Source organism: Procambarus clarkii, chromosome 4 (genome assembly GCF_040958095.1).
Source record: "Procambarus clarkii isolate CNS0578487 chromosome 4, FALCON_Pclarkii_2.0, whole genome shotgun sequence".
In the NCBI taxonomy this organism is placed as follows: domain Eukaryota; kingdom Metazoa; phylum Arthropoda; class Malacostraca; order Decapoda; family Cambaridae; genus Procambarus; species Procambarus clarkii.
In genome coordinates this window covers 22,364,814-22,386,133 of record NC_091153.1, presented here as the reverse complement: position 1 = coordinate 22,386,133, position 21,320 = coordinate 22,364,814, and the positions used below count along the sequence as shown (strand labels likewise).

The 21,320-nt window shown below is 46.4% G+C and overlaps 1 protein-coding gene across 1 annotated transcript in view; it reads left to right on the top strand.

The window, feature by feature from the left end:
• The window catches only part of LOC138370780 (PE-PGRS family protein PE_PGRS26-like), a 38,359-nt gene extending 19,534 nt beyond the window's left edge, over positions 1 to 18,825 (top strand). Inside the window, exons 3-4 of the mRNA XM_069335385.1 lie at positions 11,017 to 11,463; positions 18,822 to 18,825. Coding sequence (XP_069191486.1) covers positions 11,017 to 11,463; positions 18,822 to 18,825 — 451 coding nt within the window. The remainder of the gene's footprint in view (positions 1 to 11,016; positions 11,464 to 18,821) is intronic.
• Positions 18,826 to 21,320: the final 2,495 nt, after the last annotated feature.

The following is a 21,320-nucleotide window of genomic DNA, read 5'->3' as shown; positions in this document are numbered from 1 at the left end:
GTGGAAAGAGAAAAAGGAAACGAGGAAGGGAAAATGATCACTGTTATGGAGGTCATCAAGAAACTGCCACGTGAAATCTAAGTAGAGGGACGACGAGCAGAGAGAAAGATCAAGACAGGAAAGGGTGCGAGTTGGAGAGTCCACATGAGTGGGCTCACCAGAATTCAGAAGAGATAGAGATGAAGCGAGGACGAACAGTTCGAGAAGATGGCCTCGGGTGTTTGTCAGAACATCACCCCAGAGGGAATGTCGACAGTTGAAATCACCCAAAAGGAGCACCGGCTCTGGCAAGGAGTCCAGGAGGTGCTTAAGATCAGGGAGGGAAAGAGGGACATTTGGAGGGAGATAAATGGAACAGACTGTATACCATTTACCCACAAAAACACTGGGAGCAGAACAATGGATAGGGTACGGAAGAAGTAGGGGGACGAAGGGAATATCAGAACGAATTAAGAGAGCAGTAGAGTTATGGGCCCCAGCAAGAGCTGGGGGGAAGGGAGAAAGAAAGGAATAACCACGAAAGTGACCAGAACGAGCACCAAGCATTGGTTCCTGGAGACAAACACAAAGTGGTGTAAACTGTGTAATTAGAAGTTGGAGTTCATGGAAGTTGGCATAAAATCCACGAATATTCCACTGAAGAATAGACATTATCAAAGAGAAAGGACAGTAACAGAGAACAAGAAAGAAATTAAGGGAAAGAGGAACACAGTTTATTAAAGGATCTCAGGACCAGGGTCAGGATCAGGGTCCGGAGCAGGGTCCGGAGCAGGGTCAGGAGCAGGGTCGGCAAAATCAGGGTTAGGGGGCATGGGTAAACTTAGTAAGGAGAGAGGGAAGGGAGCGAGAGAACAGACCAGAGGCGGACTGACGGGGTCCGGAGGAGGAGGAGACAACTGAGAGGGGCAGGCAAGGACAGTTGGAGGAGGGGGGGGGGGGCAGAAATCAGGGAGTGCACCTCAGGAAGGGCAGCAACAGAGAGGGAATCGGGGGCGGAAGAAACCTCCATATCAGAGACAGGGGGGGTTCGACTACTGAAATGGGAGGGGGATGTAGTGACAGAGTCAGAGGGAGGGGGCGAGGAAGAAAACGAAACCTTCTTACCCGCCGCAGAGGAAGGAGAGGAGCCAGGCTTACGTTTCTGGCTCAAAGAGTCAGGCGTGCCAGTAACAATGTACTGGGCGACAGAGTCAATGGTCTCAGCAGGAGAAGAGGAACGAGAGCGAACAACACGAAGATTGCTGGGAGGATGATGGATATCAACCTGGACAGACAGGTGGCGCGGAGGGTCAAGAAACTGGGGGGAGGGTCGGGAAGAAAGAGTGGGGGGAGATGAGGAAGAAGACAAAGGAGATATGGCGGACTGGGTAGGAAGGGGGGAAATCCCAAATAGAGAACAGTGAGGGAGACCATCTGGGACAGGAGACAAAGGAATAAGGGAGGAGGTGGTGGGTGTGGTCGGGTTTAAGGCCTGGAAACGGTTGTGAGACTGAGGAAGACGGGAAGGACGAGGAGAGGTAGAACGCAACACGCGATCGTAGGAGACGCCCGCGAAAGGAGCAAGACGACGAACTTGGCGTCTCGCTTCAGGAAAAGACAGACGATCACGGTGCTTCAAGTTGAGGACGGCTTCCTCGAGTTTGTAGTGCATACACGAACGTGAGAAGGTAGGGTGGGCTTCACCGCAATTGAGGCAGTGAGCCTGGGGAGAAGTGCACTCGGAATTAGAATGACCATCGTCCCCACACAAAGGGCACAGATACACAGTACTGGTACATTTGAGGACACCGTGCCCGAACTTCCAACACTTATTGCATAGTCTAGGAGAGGGAATGTACTCCTGAACGGAGCATCTGGCACCAGCAAGAATAATAGAGGGCGGAAGGGTCCTACTATCAAAGGTGATTTATACAACTCGAAGGGGCTGACGGCGATGACCACGAGGGGGTCGAGTAAACGTGTCCACCTGGAGGACAGAATGGCCTTGGGCTTCGAGGATATGTTTAATATCCTCATGGCAATCGTTGAGGTCCCGAACACCAGTTGCAACATGGTGTGGGAGGAGAACAGTGCCAACACTGGCATTTAACCGAGCGGTCTTGGAGACCCGAACAGGGGTCTCTCCAATGCAGGACAAAGCGGCTAAGCGAGTAGCTGCATCCTGAGAAGGAGCAGCGACGACACGCGTACCATAACTGGTGGAGTTAAAAGTAACAGAGGCATCTACTAAATCAACAAGGTGTTTATGGAGGGAGAAATCGTCAGGAGGAGTAGAATCCAGATGGTGGAGATCAAAGTATTTAGCCCACGTAGCGGGACCAAACAAGGCATTGTAAGTAGTATTACAGGAAGGGATCGTGCGAGTGCGGCCGTGGCGGAAACGGCATTGAGAACCCCCGGAGTTCATGGGGGTAAAAGGCGCAGTAGTCACAATGAGAGACGGAACCGTGCCAGGGGACGAGGTGGTCACCACTGGGGGCTGGGGACTCGACCCAACCGCAGAGGAGGGAGGGGAGCTGAGGGGAGTAGTCAGGTCGTCGGGGCCCAATGCAGCAGGGGCTACAGGGCCTGGTCTTCCAACACAGTCCGACTCGGGGGCTTGGTCGCCCACCCCACGAGCCTGAGAAAATACAAGGGAACCATTATCAGCCATGAAAACGAGGAAAAATTTCATTCACGAATGAGCCCCCACACCCACCATGGAGCCACAATTAGAGGCAGGACACCCAACAAGACGCTATTGCCGATCTTGCCAGGGCCTCCCAAGGGTGTGTTGTGAGTAAACACCCCACAAACGCCACCTTAAGAACCGTGAGTCCGTCGAGATCGGGTTCAGTGACGAAAGGAGGATTGACAATAAAAGGGTCCCCTCGCTCGAGACGTTGGGTACTACAGTTCTACGGGTGCAAGAGTATGCCTCCTCAAACACCCGAGCGTCAAAACAAAAGAAGGTCGAAAGAATAATCAAAACAGGCAAAAGGTCGGCAGGAAATGACAATTTGATAGGAGAAGAGGGGAGGGGGGGGGGAGAAAAAGAAACACGAGTAAAAGGGTGTGAGGTCTGGCAAAATTGGTAAAGGCAGCAGCAGGAGCATAAGGCTGCAAAAGGACAGAGGACCCACAGAGCATCACACTTCGGCAGCTGCCCACCAAGCCCCCTCACGGCGACAACGAGCCAGACAGTTTGGGAGTGGTTGAGGAAAGATGTACACGTTCGTAAGTACTTGCGTAACTGCTTCGTGAATCTGGACCCTGGTCAATATCTTAGCCCATTCTCAGTTTAGACTAGTTCATGATGCTTCCGTTTCCAAACTTGCATTCATACATTTTCACTTAATAAAATAAATATTTGCTCATAAATTATTATTATCAAACATTATAATTACGTGTATTGTTAGGCCTATGGTTAGTTGTGTGTTTTCGTTTCGTTAATTATTTTTTCAAGTATCTGGAAGAAGTGTTATAGAGATGCAGTTTAAACATAGGAAATTAATAAAATAGTGTTCAAGAACATTTGGAACTCAATATACATAATCAGTTATGAGTCATGTCTCAAAGTACTTTTCATACCTAAACAGATGGAGGCAACTGTCCAGTATTTATTAAGAATGGTCAACAGTAGTTAGAGAACAGCTTGACACACATGAAGGAACTCTCGAGTGAAAGCTTCGAACATCATCAGGATGTTCCAATGTACTATTCTGACAATACATTTTTATTTTTTTTTTATTTTTACATGCGTACATGCGAATAAATACAATAAAATAAGAACAAACAAACAGATCACAAACACAAATACAAAAGCACAAAACAAAGAAAGACAAATATACTAAATACCGGCCTGAAGGGCCGACAACAAAAATACAACAATGAGCAGAAACACAATAGAACACAGTAAAAATTAACAACAATACAATACGGGAGGGTAATGGAAATAAACACAAGAAAACTACACAAAGTACAAAATCACAAAAACACAGAAAACACCGGCCTGAAGGGCCGACAACAAAAACCAGACATAATACAAGATAGTAGAAAAAGAACAGTGCAAGACGTGTCGTTCAAATTTAAGCGTACAGGCAAGCATGCGTAAGGCAAACAGATTACAATAATCACGAAGGCACAAAGTTATAAAGGACAAAGACACAAAGGCAGAAATTACTAAGGCACAGTTATAAATTACAATGGCACAAAGTTATAAATTACCAAATACACAAAAGATTGGTTTGAAGGGCCGACAATAAAAGCAATAAGCACAGCAGTACAATGACAAAATACCCAAACCCGCACCCAACAGCCCCACCCATGAAACAACACAAAACAAGCCAACTGGCCCCGAAAACCACACAGAGAGGTACAAATACATAACTACAACAAATTAAATAAAATACTCCCACACACGTACGCACACACGCATGCACCCACGCACACAAACGGACACAACACATAGCACACACACAAAAAAAATCACTTAAAAGGAGGAAACTCGTCAGTGGGAGGCGAATATTTCCCAGGAAAATCATGCAGAGGATATTCCTGCTTATAAGCTTCCCACACTAAGTACTCCCTGTCGGCAGGACAACAATCCCCCTGCTTCAGGGGGGTGTGCATAAACTCGGGAACCACCAGATCAGGTGGAAATGGCAGCACCCGGAGCTGGGTGGCAGAAGTCGCATAATGAGGTAAGGCAGAGTGAAGGGAGGCAGAAGACACAAAAGAAGCGGATGCAGACCTCCGAGACGGCCCCGCCGCCGGACGCACAGGCGAAGACAACGAAGGCTGCCGAGACGGCAACCCCACACCCGACACCGCAGTAGACCCAGTAGAGATGGCCGGAGACTCGAGAAGTGGCAAAACCGCCGCTGATGAACCAGGGGACAAAACTGGGGCCATGGAACCCCCCAGAGCGAGTAGTCTTCTTTAACGCCACCACCAGGTCACTACGCTCACCAGCAGGAGGAACCACCCCCCACGCAGAACTGGAACCATCCGACGCAGCCGAAGCACCGGAAGCAAGCTCCACAAGCACCTCACTAGAAGAAACATTGACACTGGCAGCCGCAGGCACATGGACCTCCGCCACTACCGAGGAATGCGACACAACCGGAACCTCACCACTGTCACTGGAAGACCCACCATCATCGAATTCTCCCGCATCAGCCCAATCAGAAGATCTCCGGGAACGCTTGGGCACCAGCCGCACATCATCAGTGCCAGATGTTGACCCAGAGACCAAGTCAACACAAGCCGGGCGAACTAATGCTCTCCGCAGGATGGCAGCATCCTCAACCATATGGGGAACCAGGTCGAGCTCAGTAGGAGGCCCCACAGCCACCCCACCACCCAGCACAGCCTGGGCACATGGCGAGGGTGCAGTGACAGGCACCACAGATAAGAACAGAAAGACGGGGGAGCCGTGAAGACTGGAGCCGGAAGAACCACAGGAGTATCCAGGACACCTACCGGGGGCAGGACGAACATCCCACGGCGACACAACCTCCTGAGGAAAGGCAACCCCACCAGGCAACACAGCCTATGGAGGTTGGGCGACATCAGCAGGAGGCGACACACATGGCACGGCAGCAGCTAAAGAGTCATCCACATCCACAGCCACCGAATCCTCCTCCACAGGGAACCGCGGGAAATCCTCCTCATGGAAGAGGTTGACGGGCGGGACGGCAGGTTCAGAGCATCCAGCAGCATGATGGCCCAAGAGGCCATAACGATAACACGTACGGGGTTGACGAGCATAAAACACCCGAACAGAACACCCCAGAAGCTTCACTTGAGATGGAATGTCTGCCTGCAGCCTCAATCCTAGGGTGCGAATATTTGACCGCACACCCTTTAGTGGACCCGATGAGAGCAGGTCCCGAGAGAGTACACTGACGACCGCTCCAAACTGGCCGAAATACCGCCTCAGCAGCCCCTTCGGAAATTCCAGGAACACCCCATGCACTCTTACATAAGTGACGGCACCACTGTGATCGGAGACAGTCACAGTGCCTGCATCTTCGAGCAGGGGCAATATCTGCCCCTCGTAACGACGTAAAAACGCCCTATACACCTCCTCTGTCGTTAGTTTAACAATCACCCTAGGAGTTCCACCTGCGCTGCCGTTGAGTGAGGACGTGTCACTTGTCCGCTCCGGCAGTTTGTGGTCGTTGCCGTTTTTGCCGGCAGGGGGTGTGGGGGTGTTTACCCTCCCTGCTGTTCCTGGTGGTGGAGACGTGGCGTGGTTTGCGATGGGCGGCCCTATTCCCGCTGTCGTGTGGTTAAACTCCATCGGATTGGAGTTTACTGGCCGTGCTGGTTACCCGCTGGTGGACGTGGTGTTGAGTGACATGATTCGTGTCTAGGTTGGGGACGTATATGGCATTGAGCTGGTAACTGCTCACCGTGTTGTTATCAAGTTTGTGGGTGAGGCGGTGTACCGTGCTTTCTTCCGGAGGTACGAGGGACGTACTTTGCAGTTACAGGACGGCACCGGGTCTGTGACCATTTCAGACCGTAGTGGTGCTGTGACGTATGTCAGTGTTCATGGCGCCCCCATGGAGTCTCCTCCGGCGATTCTTCCAGAGGTACGGCTCCGTCGTCAGTGTGCGGATGAACTCCCTGTCGTCTGGCACGTATTCGGGTGTGCAGACCAACATTCGGACCCTCGGGATGCGACTGAGGTTGGACATACCGAGATCTGTCCGGCTGTTGGGGTACTACGTGCGTGTGTTTTATGCCCGGCAACCCTGTACTTGCTTCCGGTGTGGCTTGTTGGGGCATCAGGCTGCCGGGTGTACTGCTGATCCGGTCGCTCCTGTGAACTTGTTCCGTGAGGAGGATTTCCCGCCGCTCCCTCTGGAGGAGGACTCCGGGGTTGAGGAGGTGAGCGTCCCGTTCGCTGCTGCAGCTTCCCCGGCGGCGCCTGCCGTTCCTCCGATTGTTGCCGTCCCTCCTCCGGTTCTTGAGGTACCGTCGATTGGTCTGCCTGATCCTGTCGCTGTCCCAGCTGCTCCCGTGGGCCTTCCTGGAGCGCCCTGTGTGACGTCGCTGTCTTCTCCCTCGTCTTCTGATGCTGCGCCTGGCCCTGTGTCCGTGACTTGGGTCCCGGATGTGCTTGGTGCTGGGGTGGCTGCGGAGCCTCCTGCTGTGTGTGGCCCGGTTCCCCCTGTGGTAGAGGCTGCTGCCGTCCTGGCGTCGGTTCCTTCGGCTCGTGGTACCCGTGTTTCTGGGTCACTTACCGGCTCTGACGATATCCGGCCGGTGCCCAAACGTTCCCGGCGTTCGTCTTCTTCCTGGGCCGACGCTGGTGACTTCAGTGACTGTGGGGCTTCGGATGTTGACAGTGTAGATACGGATGCGTCGTTGTCTCCGCGGTTCGTGGTGGCGGAGGTCCATGTGCCTGCCGGTGCTGATGCCTGTGTCTCGGACGTGCCTTCGGTTTTTTCTCCGCCGGGGGACTCTCCACAGTGGGGGGTGGTGGCTTCCGCTGCCAGAGATGGTGCTGGGCGTGGCCTGGTGGTGACGTTACGGAAGGATGCGCGCCGTCCGGGTTCCCTGCTGTCGTCTGGTGGTGTGCCCGGGGCCGCAAGTACCCCTGTGGTGCGGGTGCGCGTTGAGGCCCTGGGGGACGTGTTGCCGGCGTCTGTGATGCCACTGGGTCACTGGTCGAAGATTGCCGAGTTACTGCTGTCTGACGGACCTGAGTGCTTTCGTGGGGAGCAAGTTCCCTTCCTGTGGGGGCGAGTGGCGACTTCTCGCCTCATGAGTTCTACCATCTGGGTCCCCAGTTTGCAGGTGTTTGATGCCCCGGTTCCGGATGTTATGGCGTCCCCAGTGGATGGACGAGACCCTTGGCAATGGGTGCTCTGGGAGGCGTTCAATGTAAGATTCCCGGGACCAAGTTCCCGGGCAAGTATGTGCTCTGATTTCTTGTGTATTTGCTCTGACATGCTGTGTGCCCTTCTGGCTGTTTGTTTGCCCTGTTCTATTATGTGCTTTTGCCTCTCCCTTTGTGCGTAGCTTTGCCGTGTGGCATATTAGTTTCTAGTGCTTGGCGTCACTCGTTTCGCGTTTTGGCTTAGCATTTTGCCTTTCCTGGCTTTGCGATTCACCCTTCACGGGTACGCCGGGGCGCATCCGATCCCACGATCGTCGTCGCCCCTAACTCAACAACAACAACAACAACAACAATCACCCTACAGGCAGTCACCAGCTCAACGCCATAAATATCCCCCACAGGGACCCGCAGCATGTCACACAGCACCAATCCCATCTCAGGATATCCCGCTCAAGCAGAAAACTCGACACCTATAGACTGGGCACGCACAACAGGGACTGAAACATGGGGGAGCCCCCATGGCGCCGACACGCCAAACTGCACCCGCCCCTTCGCAACTCCAGGCAGCAACTGGCAGATCAGGCGAGCATGTCTGAACCCCATGGTGGCCAACAAGGCAATCCAGACAATACATTGACAGAATAGTATATGCGTGTCCTTATATACCTGCCCCCCCCCCCCCCACCCTCATAAACAATGGCCAACTGCTCGTTAATCCACACCCACTGTTTGTGATTGAAAGACACTTTCCACGCGGCTCAAATGATTACATTCGAGCTGTTATTGGGCATAAATACGCTCTCTTCCAGGATTCGAATCACACCTCTCTATATGCCGGGAGCCGGTCGGCCGAGCGGACAGCACGCTCGACTTGTGATCCTGTGGTCCAGGGTTCGATCCCGGGCGCCGGCGAGAAACAATGGGCAGGGTTTTTTTCACCATATGCCCCTGTTACCTAGCAGTAAAATAGTTACCTGGGTATTAGTTAGCTGTCACAGGCTGCTTCCTGGGGGTGGAGGCCTGGTCGAAGACCGGGCAAAGGGGACACTAACGCCCTGAAATAATCTCAAGATAACCTCAAGATGCTTCACCCACGTATTAAAACCACCTTGCAGATGAGGAGTCACAATAACGTGGCTGAAATATGTTGACCAAACCACACACACTAGAAAGTGAAGGGACGACGAGGTTTCGGACCGTCTTGGACCATTCTCACAATCGGCTTGAAAATGGTTCAGGACGGACTGAAACGTCGTCGTCCTTTCACTTTCTAGTGTGTAGTTTGGTCAACAAAACTACCTTGCCTAACCCAACCTATGCCAAACTATACAATAAACTATAATATACATTAATACTTATTAAAGTAAGTAATTATCTTAAGAAGGTGCCAAGCTGGGGAGACTATGTTCGAATAAAAATGTGAGTAATATAATAAGTTGAAATATACCAATGGGTCTTTGTGGTCGGTGGCAGCGTGGATGAACACAGCTCGAGGATGAGTTAGTCTGTCTACACAGACAAGTGTCTCCACCTTCTCGGTGTATGTACACTAAAAGTAACCTATAGTTCAAGACAATGCCCCCGGGTGTACTGGACAATGAAGTGTACTTGATGGCTGGTCAAGTAAACTCTTGTGGTGGCCTAAACGACCCTCCCGAGGATGAGAGGCCTTAGGCCCAACGCTCAACCAGAACATGCGAGGCAGTAACGCAACACGAGAAAAAGTTACAGCCCCGCTCCATTGCCAGGTAAGTCCACTACGGGCTCACCATAGCCCGTGCTACTTGGAACTTTTTTCATAGTAGGTGCATCTAAAACAACAACGCAACACGACCTCATCAACACTGGCTAAATGATTGTTTATTCAGCCACCGTCCGCCCAAGTTAATGAATACGAAACACACGACTCCCAACTGATGGCGTTTGAACTATTCCCAAAGAGTGCTTCGTTCACTTCCTATGTTTAGTCCCAACTCTCCGAATCCATATGCCAGCCCAAACCCCATAAAGGCTAAATGCTCGTTAATCCAGCCACCAAATCCGCTAGATTAACATGGATTTGGTCATTGTTTATGACGACGGGCTGCACGGCTCAGCTGATGACGTTCCAACTTTTTCCGAACAGTGCTTCGCTGACGTTCTCTGTTCGAATCGCTCCTCTATAAATGCTTCACTCATGTACTATAACTACAAATAAATACCAGAACCTACACACCTACCCTAATATAGGCTTAATTATACACCAAATTCTAACATCTTATAATAATTTATATAAGAAACTATAAATTTTTAAAAGACTGTTAAAAATTGATATATGCGTCTTTGGGGTCGATCGCTGAATGGCCGAGCAAGTGTGATGATGGATTGCAATAATGGTAGAGCCAGAAACATGGTACATTCGAGTCTCTGCTGACAAGTGCTGGAGCGTAGTGCAAGCAGCTCACTGAGTGCATATGGAGGAGAGTCTTGCGTTCAGTTCGACTCTGTCCGCTGGAGCTGACATGGAAGAACAATTTCAGCCATAATCAGAACACAGGGTCGCGTCTGAATGACAATGTGCTTGTACCAAATACCAGAACACAGGGTCGTCTGAGTGCCAATGTGCTTGTTCGAAATATCAGCACACGGGGTCGTCTGAGTACCAATGTGCTTGTACGAAATATCAGAACACAAGGGGCGTTTAAGTGCCAATGTGCTTGTTCGAAATACGGACAACTCCAGTAGCGTTTGTATCAGCTTGACTCTGTACGAAACTACGACTCACAGCGTGTTTCATTAACTCTCATGTCTACTGGAAACGACCCTAAATCAACCACGTAACTAAGACAGCATCCCAACCCTAACATAGGCCTAACAATATCATATAGCCATAAAAAATTCAAGAAATTACCGATTGTTATTAATCCGTATGAAAACTTGTCAATCGATTGTTAAATATGCAAGTCCAACAGCCCTGGGAAGGGGTCAGGATAAGGTTTAGAGATCGGTCGGGGGGAAAGGAATGGTGCCCGACCACTTATGGACGGTCGGGGATTGAACGCCGACCTGCATGAAGCGAGACCGTCGCTCTACTGTCCAGCCCAAGTGGTTGGTGGGGAAACACGTAAAAAAATTGCTTAGGAAAATACAAAAACAGAGAGAATAACATACTTAAACAGAATAATCCTGTTTCTTTCCACTAGGGCGATAGAGGGCGACTGTGAAGAGTCATCCAACGCAGAAGAGAGTGACGGAGGAGCAGCAGCAGCAGCAGCTGCAGCTGGAGGATCAGCTGGAGGAGGAGGAGGAACAGCTGGAGGAGGAGGAACAGCAGTATGGGAAGGAAGAAGAGGATTAGCCCTTTATGTTGACGGCACAGGCGCCAACGTGATGCCATCTAGCTGGGAGAGCAACAGAAAAGGTGCAGCAGGCAGCGTGGTGGAGGCTGTACAGGGGGATGGAACAGGAACAGGAGGAGGAGGAGGGGGTGTTGGAGGGGGAGGTAGCGAAGCAGGAGTGGGAGGGTGGGGGTGGCTGCGGCGTGCAGGAGCGCTGGCGGGCGCGGGCACCCTGTGTAAAGAGCACGCCCTCACCGCCCTGCTGGTCTGCGCCTCGTGGGACGTAATCCGCCACAGGAAACACATCCGCAGGTACGTTACTTCTTGTGTGGTGGAGGCTGTCTGGGTCTCTCTTGGGCTATCCTCCCTATCCCTTCCCCCAGCTCTCCTTCCTTGCCTTCCTCACCTTCTTCCTCCCTCCTTCACCTTCTCCTATTCTCCTTCAGTATACCTCTCTCTCTCTCTTCATCCGTCTCATTCTCCCTCCGTCCGCCTCTCATCACCCATCTGCTTCTCCCTACCTTTTGACACCTCTTCCTCCTCCCTCCCTCTCATCACCTCCCTCTCTTTTCACATCCTTCGTCCCTCTTTCCAGCTTTCCTTCTCTCCCTCCCTCCTTCTCACCCTCCCTCCACCTCTCCCTTCTTGAATTATGCATGCATCATGTGTGTTGGATATTGTGTGTGTGTGTGTTTGTGTTTGTGTGTGTGTGTGTTTGTGTGTTGGTGTGTGTGTGTGTGTGTGTGTGTGTGTGTGTGTGTGTGTGTGTGTGTGTGTGTGTGTGTGTGTGTGTGTGTGTGTGTGTGTGTGTGTGTTTGTGTGTTTGTGTGTGTGTGTGTGCGTGTATGTGGACTCATCTAGTTGTACTCACCTAGTTGTGCTTGCGGGGGTTGAGCTCTGGCTCTTTGGTCCCGCCTCTCAACCGTCAATCAACAGGTGTACAGGTTCATGAGCCTATTGGGCTCTATCATATCTACACTTGAAACTGTGTATGGAGTCAGCCTCCACCACATTACTTCCTAATTCATTCCATTTGTCAACCACTCTGACACTAAAAAAGTTCTTTCTAATATCTCTGTGGCTCATTTGGGCACTCAGTTTCCACCTGTGTCCCCTAGTGCGTGTGCCCCTTGTGTTAAATAGCCTGTCTTTATCAACCCTGTTGTTTCCCTTGAGAATCTTGAATGTGGTGATCATGTTCCCCCTAACTCCTCTGTCTTCCAACGAAGTGAGGTTTAATTCCCGTAGTCTCTCCTCGTAGCTCATACCTCTCAGCTCGGGTACTAGCCTAGTGGCAAACCTTTGAACCTTTTCCAGTTTAGTCTTATCCTTGACTAGATATGGACTCCATGCTGGAGCCGCATACTCCAGGATTGGTCTGACATATGTGGTATACAATGTTCTGAAAGATTCCTTACACAAGTTTCTAAAGGCTGTTCTTGTGTTAGCCAACCTGGCATATCCTGCTGATGTTATCCTCTTGATATGAGCTGCAGGGGACAGGTCTGGCGTGATATCAACCCCCAGGTCTTTCTCTCTCTCTGACTCTTGAAGTATTTCATCTCCCAAATGATACCTTGTATCTGGACCCCTGCTTCCTACCCCTATCTTCATTACATTACATTTGCTTGGGTTAAACTCTAACAGCCATTTGTTCGACCATTCCTGCAGCTTCTCCAGGTCTTCTTGAAGCCTCAAGCTGTCTTCCTCTGTCTTAATCCCTCTCATAATTTTGGCGTCGTCAGCAAACATTGAGAGGAATGAGTCTATGCCCTCTGGGAGATCATTTACGTATATCACAAACAGGATAGGTCCAAGTACAGAGCCCTGTAGGACTCCACTGGTGACTTCACGCCATTCTGAGGTCTCACCCCTCACTGTAACTCTCTGCTTCCTATTGCTTAGGTACTCCCTTATCCACTGGAGCGCCCTACCAGTTACTCCTGCCTGTTTCTCCAGCTTATGCATCAACCTTTTATGGGGTACTGTGTCAAAGGCTTTCCGACAGTCCAAAAAAATGCACTCCGCCCATCCTTCTCTTTCTTGCTTAATCTATGTCACCTGATCGTAGAATTCTATCAAGCCTGTAAGGCAAGATTTACCCTCCCTGAACCCATGTTGATGGGTTGTCACGAAGTCTCGTCTCTCCAGATGTGTTACTAGTTTTTTTCTCACAATCTTCTCCATCACCTTGCATGGTATACAAGTTAAGGACACTGGCCTGTAGTTCAGTGCCTCTTGTCTGTCACCATTTTTTGTATATTGGTACTACATTAGCAGTCTTCCATATTTCTGGTAGGTCTCCCGTTTCCAGCGACCTACTATACAATATGGAGAGTGGCAAGCAAAGTGCTCCTGCACATTCTTTCAATACCCATGGTGAGATTCTGTCCTGCCCAACAGCTTTTCCCACATCCAGCTCCAATAGGTGCTTCTTGACCTAATCTCTTGTAATTTCGAACCTATCCAAGGTCACCTGGTTTGCTGTCACCTCTCCTAGCGCCGTGACATCTCCCTGTTCTATTGTAAAGACCTGGAACTTTTTGTGGAGTTCTTCACACACCTCTTTGTCATTCTCTGTGTACCTGTCCTCGCCCACCCTAAGTTGCATCACCTGTTCCTTCACAGTTGTCTTCCTCCTGATGTGACTGTGTAGTAGCTTTGATTCGGTCTTGGCTTTATTAGCTATATAATTTTCATACCTTTTCTCAGCTGCTCTTCTCACACGAACATACTCGTTCCTGGTTCTCTGGTATCTCTCTCTATTTTCTGGTGTTCTGTTATTACGGAAGTTCCTCCATGCCGTTTTGTTTAGCTCCTTTGCTTTCATACATTCCCTATTAAACCACGGATTCTTCCTTTGCTTCTCTGTTTTTTCCTGTCGGGCTGGGACAAACCTGCTTACAGCCTTCTGACATTTTTGGGTGACATAGTCCATCATGTCTTGTACGGACTTGGTTCCGAGTTCTGTGTCTCAATGTATATTCTATAGGAATTTATTCATCTCCTCATAGTTTCCCTTTCGATACGCTAGCCCTTTGTTTCCCAGTTCTTTTTTGGGGGTGATAATTCCTAGCTCAACCAGGTACTCAAGGCTCAATACACTATGATCACTCATTCACAAGAGGGCTTCCAACTTAACTTCCCTTATATCCGACTCATTTAGGGTAAATATCAGATCAAGCAAGGCTGGTTCATCCCCTCCTCTCATTCTTGTCGGTCCCTTGACGTGTTAACTTAGAAAGTTTCTTGTTGCCACATCCAGCAGCTTAACTCTCCATGTGTCTGGGCCTCCATGTGGATCTCTGTTCCCCCAATCTATCTTCCCATGGTTGAAGTCTCCCATGATTAGTAGTCTGGATCCGTTGCTGCTAGCCACAGAAGCTGCTCTTTCTATTATATTGATGATGGCCAAGTTGTTTCTATCATATTCCTGTCTGGGTCTTCTGACAATCGGTGGGGGGTTATATATGACTACTACTATAATTTTCTGTCCTCCAGTTGCTATGGTGCCTGATATGTAGTCACTGAAACCTTCACAGTTCTGAATTACCATCTCTTCAAAACTCCAACCTTCGCTTAGTAGCAAAGCTGCACCACCTCCTCCTCTCCCTTCTCTCTCTTTCCTCACTACACAGTAGCCCTGTGGAAACACTGCATTTGTTATGATTTTAGTTAGCTTTGTTTCTGTGAGTGCTATTATGTCTGGGTTTTCTTCTAGCGCCCATTCTCCGAGTTCACTTGTTTTATTTGTAATCCCATCTATGTTAGTGTACATCGCCTTGAAGCTCACTTTCTTCTGTTCATTTTCTTGTCCCTTTCTTGGCGAGCATTCTGCTGGTGTGGGAAGCTGTTCCCTGGGTGAGAAGATCTGTGAGGTGGTTTGCAGGGTCTCAGAGGATTTTGGGGTGGGATGTGCGGGTTTAAGGGAAGGGGGGACAGGTAGGGTGTGGGTTAAGGAGATAGGGGGGGACATGGAGGATACGGGGTGAGGGGGGGAGGAGGGATAGGGAGGGTATGGGATGAAGGGGGAGGGGGGACAGGTGTGTGTGTGTGTGTACTCACCTCTTTGTACTCACCTTTTGTGCTTGCGGAGGTTGAGCTTTGGCTCTTTGGTCCCGCCTCTCAACTGTCAATCAACTGGTGTACAGATTCCTGAGCCTACTGGGCTCTATCATATCTACATTTAAAACTGTGTATGGAGTCAGCCTCCACCACATCACTGCCTAATGCATTCCATCCGTTAACTACTCTGACACTGAAAAAGTTCCTTCTAACGTCCCTGTGGCTCATTTGTGTACTCAGTTTCCACCTGTGTCGCCTTGTTCGTATACCACCAGTGTTGAATAGTTTATCCTTGTTTACCCGGTCGATTCCCATGAGGATTTTGTAGGTTGTGATCATGTCTCCACTTACTCCTCTGTCTTCCATTGTCGTAAGGTGCATTTCCCGCAGCCTTTCCTCGTAACTCATGCCTCTTAGTTCTGGGACTAGTCTAGTGGCATACCTTTGGACTTTTTCCAGCTTAGTCTTGTGCTTGACAGTAGTAGGGTGTAAGCGCCACAGGTGATATTTTTTTTCTGGCCGAGGACCCCTGTGGGGTGTAAGCGCCACAGGTGATATTTTTTTTCTGGCCGAGGACCCCTGTGGGGTGTAAGCGCCACAGGTGATATTTTTTTTCTGGCCGAGGACCCCTGTGGGGTGTAAGCGCCACAGGTGATATTTTTTTTCTGGCCGAGGACCCCTGTGGGGTGTAAGCGCCACAGGTGATATTTTTTTTCAGGTCCAATATCCCGTGTAGCGCTTGGGGGTTTTCAGGTGAATTTGGGGAGTCACAGATTTTGGATTAAGGATTTCTTATGAGTGAGTAATTTCCGAGATTTTAGAAGTATGGAATTCTTATGAGAAAAATAATTTCCGAGACTTAGAAGTTTGTTAAGGCCTTATGGGAGAAATTCAAATATCGTGTGTAGCGCTTTAGGGTTTCCATGAGAACTCTACGGACATATTTTACATGTTTTCAACTTACAAAAATCGTCTATGTAGGCCATTGTTTTCATGTAAATTTAGAAAATCACCTGTGCTGACCAAGGTTTTCAGGTCTCGTACCTCACATCACCTCCCTCCCCCCTTACCTCTCAATCTCTCGCGTCACCTTTATTTACCTTAGGCCCTGCCAGCCAGACGCTTCTTGTAGGTCGCCTCTTATCATATCTTATCTTATCTTCTCCGTAATATCTGGACCGTCCCTCCTCTCTCTCTCTCTCTCCTCTTCATATTATTCCCTCTTCCTATTTTTCTGACATACTAATGTTTTATTCCTTTTTCATTAACCAGTCAGTTTTATACAAATCAACCGAAGCATCTCAATGTAACCTTTAATACTGAAACTGCCTCCGAGACTAACTAAGCTGGCCCCAGCTACCTGCCCCAGGCTATCTGCCCGAGGCAATCATCACCTGATTACCTGCCCTGTCATCTACCAGTCATTGTCAGCGTTCGCCACCGTAATAATTTATATATATACATTAGGCGTTAATAAAACTTATTTATTTATTTATAATTTATTTAGTCATCTAATTCTTAGTTTACACAATTTATAATAAACTATTCAGTTAGCCCGAAGTTCTAAGAAGCTCGCTCCTCAATCCGCTTGTATAATATCCGTCCTATTCACTCTTCATCTCTGTAAATAAAGAATAACAGTTTCAGATAGCATTTACACATGTACAATATTTATCAGACACATAAAACCTCTAAACAAATGTACTCACCATTTTCCGTTAGATAATTTGTTATAGCCTCATTCAGCCAGTCGTCTCCAAGCACATTTTCCAACAAATATCGCTCTTATCATAACACAGCGTTTCATAGCAGCTCGGCATATTTTTAAATAAAGCATAAGATAGCCTCATTACGTTCCTATCATTCTGCATATATTCTCCATAAGTAAAACTACTTTCAAATAGCTTTATTGCAGTTTTTAGATCCTTGTTTGAAAGATGGTAACAGAAAAACATCGCATATAGCCCGCATACGTAAGTATTTAAACTCTGAAGTCTCTCTGTAAACGTGTATACATCACAGTCTTTATAATAATTTAAAAACTCCGAAATGTATGGCGAATACACATTTATTCCATATGAATCGAGTATAACTATTTTCCGTTTAGATTTATATACAGCAATCCAGTGACCCATTACTTCCTTAGAGTCTCTTCCTAAGGTATTTATTATAAACATAATCGGTTTATCCCGTATTTGCTTCATTATTCTATATATATCCGTCGCTAAATAGCATCCAATATATTTAGCTTTACTACCTTTCATATCGTTCAATGCCGTATTAATTTGTTTGCAGTTCATGCTCTTGTATCACACACAACTCGCCTATCGGAATAAATTCTCAATACTCCCGTTGTAATTCCGAATAAAATAATAACTTTATTTGATTTCGCTGGAACAGCAAATTCAAATGTAATTCTCAGGTTACCCGAAGCCTCTATAGGAAGGGTATCTCTCAATTCCTCAGGCGTTAGTCTAAATGCCAGTAACGTTCTTCCTTTTATAAATGAATTATATGTCAAGGTATTGCAAGCATTAAAGCCTACTGTATTTTGAGTCTCGTAGTATAGTTTCGAACATTTATTCGGGAACTTGCAAGTTATATTAAATAAGTTTGTCCCATCACGTGTAATATATACATTAGGTAAATCGCAGTGATCGAAATAAAGTGGATTAAGTGTATACGCTCCTGATATTGCTTCCATATCCATCATCATAATAAATAATTTATCTGGGATAATGCTCCCCCATGGCTGGTCAATACTTAATCTCTGCTGCCCATTACCAAGAATGAACGTCTTGTGGAGTGTCTTATCAAACGTATATGTAACTGGCGTATTTTGTTCAGCCAGAGCTCTATTAATAGCCTCCAATCAATACTTAATCTCTGCTGCCCATTACCAAGAATGAACGTCTTGTGGAGTGTCTTATCAAACGTATATGTAACTGGCGTATTTTGTTCAGCCAGAGCTCTATTAATAGCCTCCAATCCAGATGCAAATGGAGTTATCCGATCAATCCACATTCTAGCTAGTTTTATGTTAAACTTATATCCAGATTCAATACTGTTTATAACCCACGGATCACTGTTAAGTTCTAATCTCAAACGAATATCAATTCCATCCAAAAGATATTCGCTCAAAGTTGTAATGTCCAATAGCAGTTTAAAGCAACAATTTACTCCCTCAGTTTTTAACTTTACAAATCTAGATTTAAGGTCTTCTGAGGCATTCTTAAAATAATCTACATCATATTTTTCAGGAAAAACATCATTATAGAAATACGTCAGTTCTTTAAATCTTTCAGCTTTACATTCAGAAAGCGTCGTCATTAGCTTTACATATGATAAATATGAAAATAGTGAATTAGTTTCCACCACTTGCTCATTTAAATAAACAGTTACAGCTTTAAACATTGTCTGGGACAAACCATTGACTATTGATACATTTTTAATATCCGCTAAAGCCGTAATTCCGTCAGGTCCCGTTAATTCAACCATCAGTTCTAGCGTCAAGCTCGAAAGATCAATAAATTGTCCCTTAACTCCTGGGATACGAAATTCAATATAAGAGTCTTTAAATTTATTGTTAATACTTGAATTCACAGGTAAAATATCCTGTGTCTGTCTTGAAAATATCGTACTTTCAACCATTCTATGCGGATTAACTTTAGGAAAGCCATCGCTTATAGCAGCTGTATAATTTTCTAAAGGAACTTGCAATGCTGCACTAGGAGCATTTACACTCATCATGTCTGCGTCTAGCATACAACTAGTACTGTTTTTATGAAAACACGTCTTTATATCTATCCATTTTCTTTATATAGGCAGGTCTTTTCGTTTTTCTTTTCGTTATTCTGCCACCTGCTAACAATTTAGGACCTATACTTTTCGATGTTTCCATACCGCGTTTTCTAATTGAATCTTTCAAAGTACCTTGGCCTGCATTTATATCCTGCAAAACATTCTGTCCCAGTGTCAATGCAGCTGGCATAATAGTTTTTAATAGGAAAGGAGTTGCTCTACGAGCTAGACCAGTTAAGAAACTTAATATTCCACCTCCTCTTAAATGTCTTCTATCAAAAACAGTAATATCGCCCAGTGCTCCACCTCTCTTCCCTCGAGGAGCGATAAATCGCCCTACCTCGTCCACAGACAGCGGTACAAACCCGACCCTCATGTTTAAACAGGCCAAGAGAGAATGATAAACTCCCTCTACTCATGCCATTATATATCAACGGGTCTAATATGTAATACTGCAATCGTACATCCATCCTTTTCAAAATATACAGGCTCCCCATCTTGATCTGTTAATCTAATACTGATGCCATCAATATTAGTCGTATTTAAAGGTTTATATAATTTCCTGTGTGTTACATTACTTTGAAACGAAACAACATCCAAGATATTTACAATCTGATTACCAAACATGGTGGGCTGCACCTTATCACAATATACACACAAGAAATCTATACGGCCTCCTGGCCTAGGATGATAATAGCAAGTATCTTGTACAGATAACCTGTTATTAGGTAGCTTATTCATAATAAAAATATCATAGGCTTTACCTACTTCAGCTCCAATAACTTTACATATATTTCGACCGAAAGATAAAGAAATTCGAACAACTAATTTTCCATCCTTTGTAATAAATAATTTTAACAACTTCTCACTAAATGCTGCATTAAACTTAATTCGATTAATACTCGAATCATATTTCATATAAACGTCCCTGTGATCTGGGAAATTATAATTAAGTACGGATCCTATAAAACTCAGTGAACCTTTTGAAAATATAGTAGAAATTTCTCTATTTAAAATAGTCGTTAACTCTATGCAATTATCACTGGCTAAAATATCCGACTTTAAAGTGAAAGATGTATTCACCGTACTCAAATCAGATAAATTTTTATTAGACACTAGAAGTTGAACTGAAATAAAACTTTCCGGGTCATTCCTCCTAACAGCGAAATAAGATGGAGGCAGGAATATATTCTTCAGGCACACCTCATAAGCTTTATTCGGGTCTAAAGGCAGCTGATTATGTAATCTATTTTCAAAAGCATTGGGAGCATTGTTTTTAAATACATCAGTATCAGAGTTACTCGCTGCATATATAACGTAACTATCCATCCTGTAGACTAATAGTAAATGATAAAAATAAACAGAAACTCACCTTAATATGATATCCAGGTAGACTCTCCTTCATCTCCAGCCTTGATCTTCCTCTTCAAACTTGGAGGAGAAAACACTTGATTTTTCGCATCTACATTTCTAAATAAATTCTTAGGTGTAGAGGTCAAAGAGAAAAACAACTTTGCTATTGGCAGTTTATCTTCTGGGAATAACAATTTCGGAGTGCACATCCTGCCTATAACGTCATCAACAATATTGATCCCAGTAACTGGCGATGTAATGTTTCCTTCCTCATCCCACTTTACAAGTCCAGTTGTATTAAAATAATTTAACAAGGAGACAGCAAAATCATAATCCTTAAGCTTTAATCTTAAGTCTATCAAGTGTTGTATAACAGGATTTGTTCTCACTGTCATCGTAGGCTTCTCAACACTTACTGCCGTAGGCTTCTGTTGATCAATAGCTTTTCGTGGTACAAGATAGAATTCTTTCATTATTCCTTATTAAATAGCCTTGAAATGAAATTTATAGCTATGGGAAGTAAAATACCCAATAAATTACCTCCTCTTTTACATGTTAATATGTCTTTCTTGAGTGAAATAGCCTTCTTCTTACAGGCTAATGTATGGAGTAGAGCTCTATATTTAGAAAGTCTCTTTAAAATAGGCTTCCCAACTTCAATTTTATTTGTTAAGAAATTATTAAATATTTCTGATAAGCAAAGTATATGTTCCTTTTTAAGAGTCTTAATTAACTTTTTCCTAGAATTATAACCTAATCTAGCTAATAGTTCAATAAATCCACGATACTTGCTAACTAAGGGCTGCTTCTTCATAGTTTCTTCACGTCATCTGAATTCACCCACTTATCAAATGAACTGTCGTAACCGACGTATCTAACTTTATATAAAGTAGTATTACCAACTTTACGTTTACTTATAATTCTCTCAATTTCAAATGTATCTGACAAGT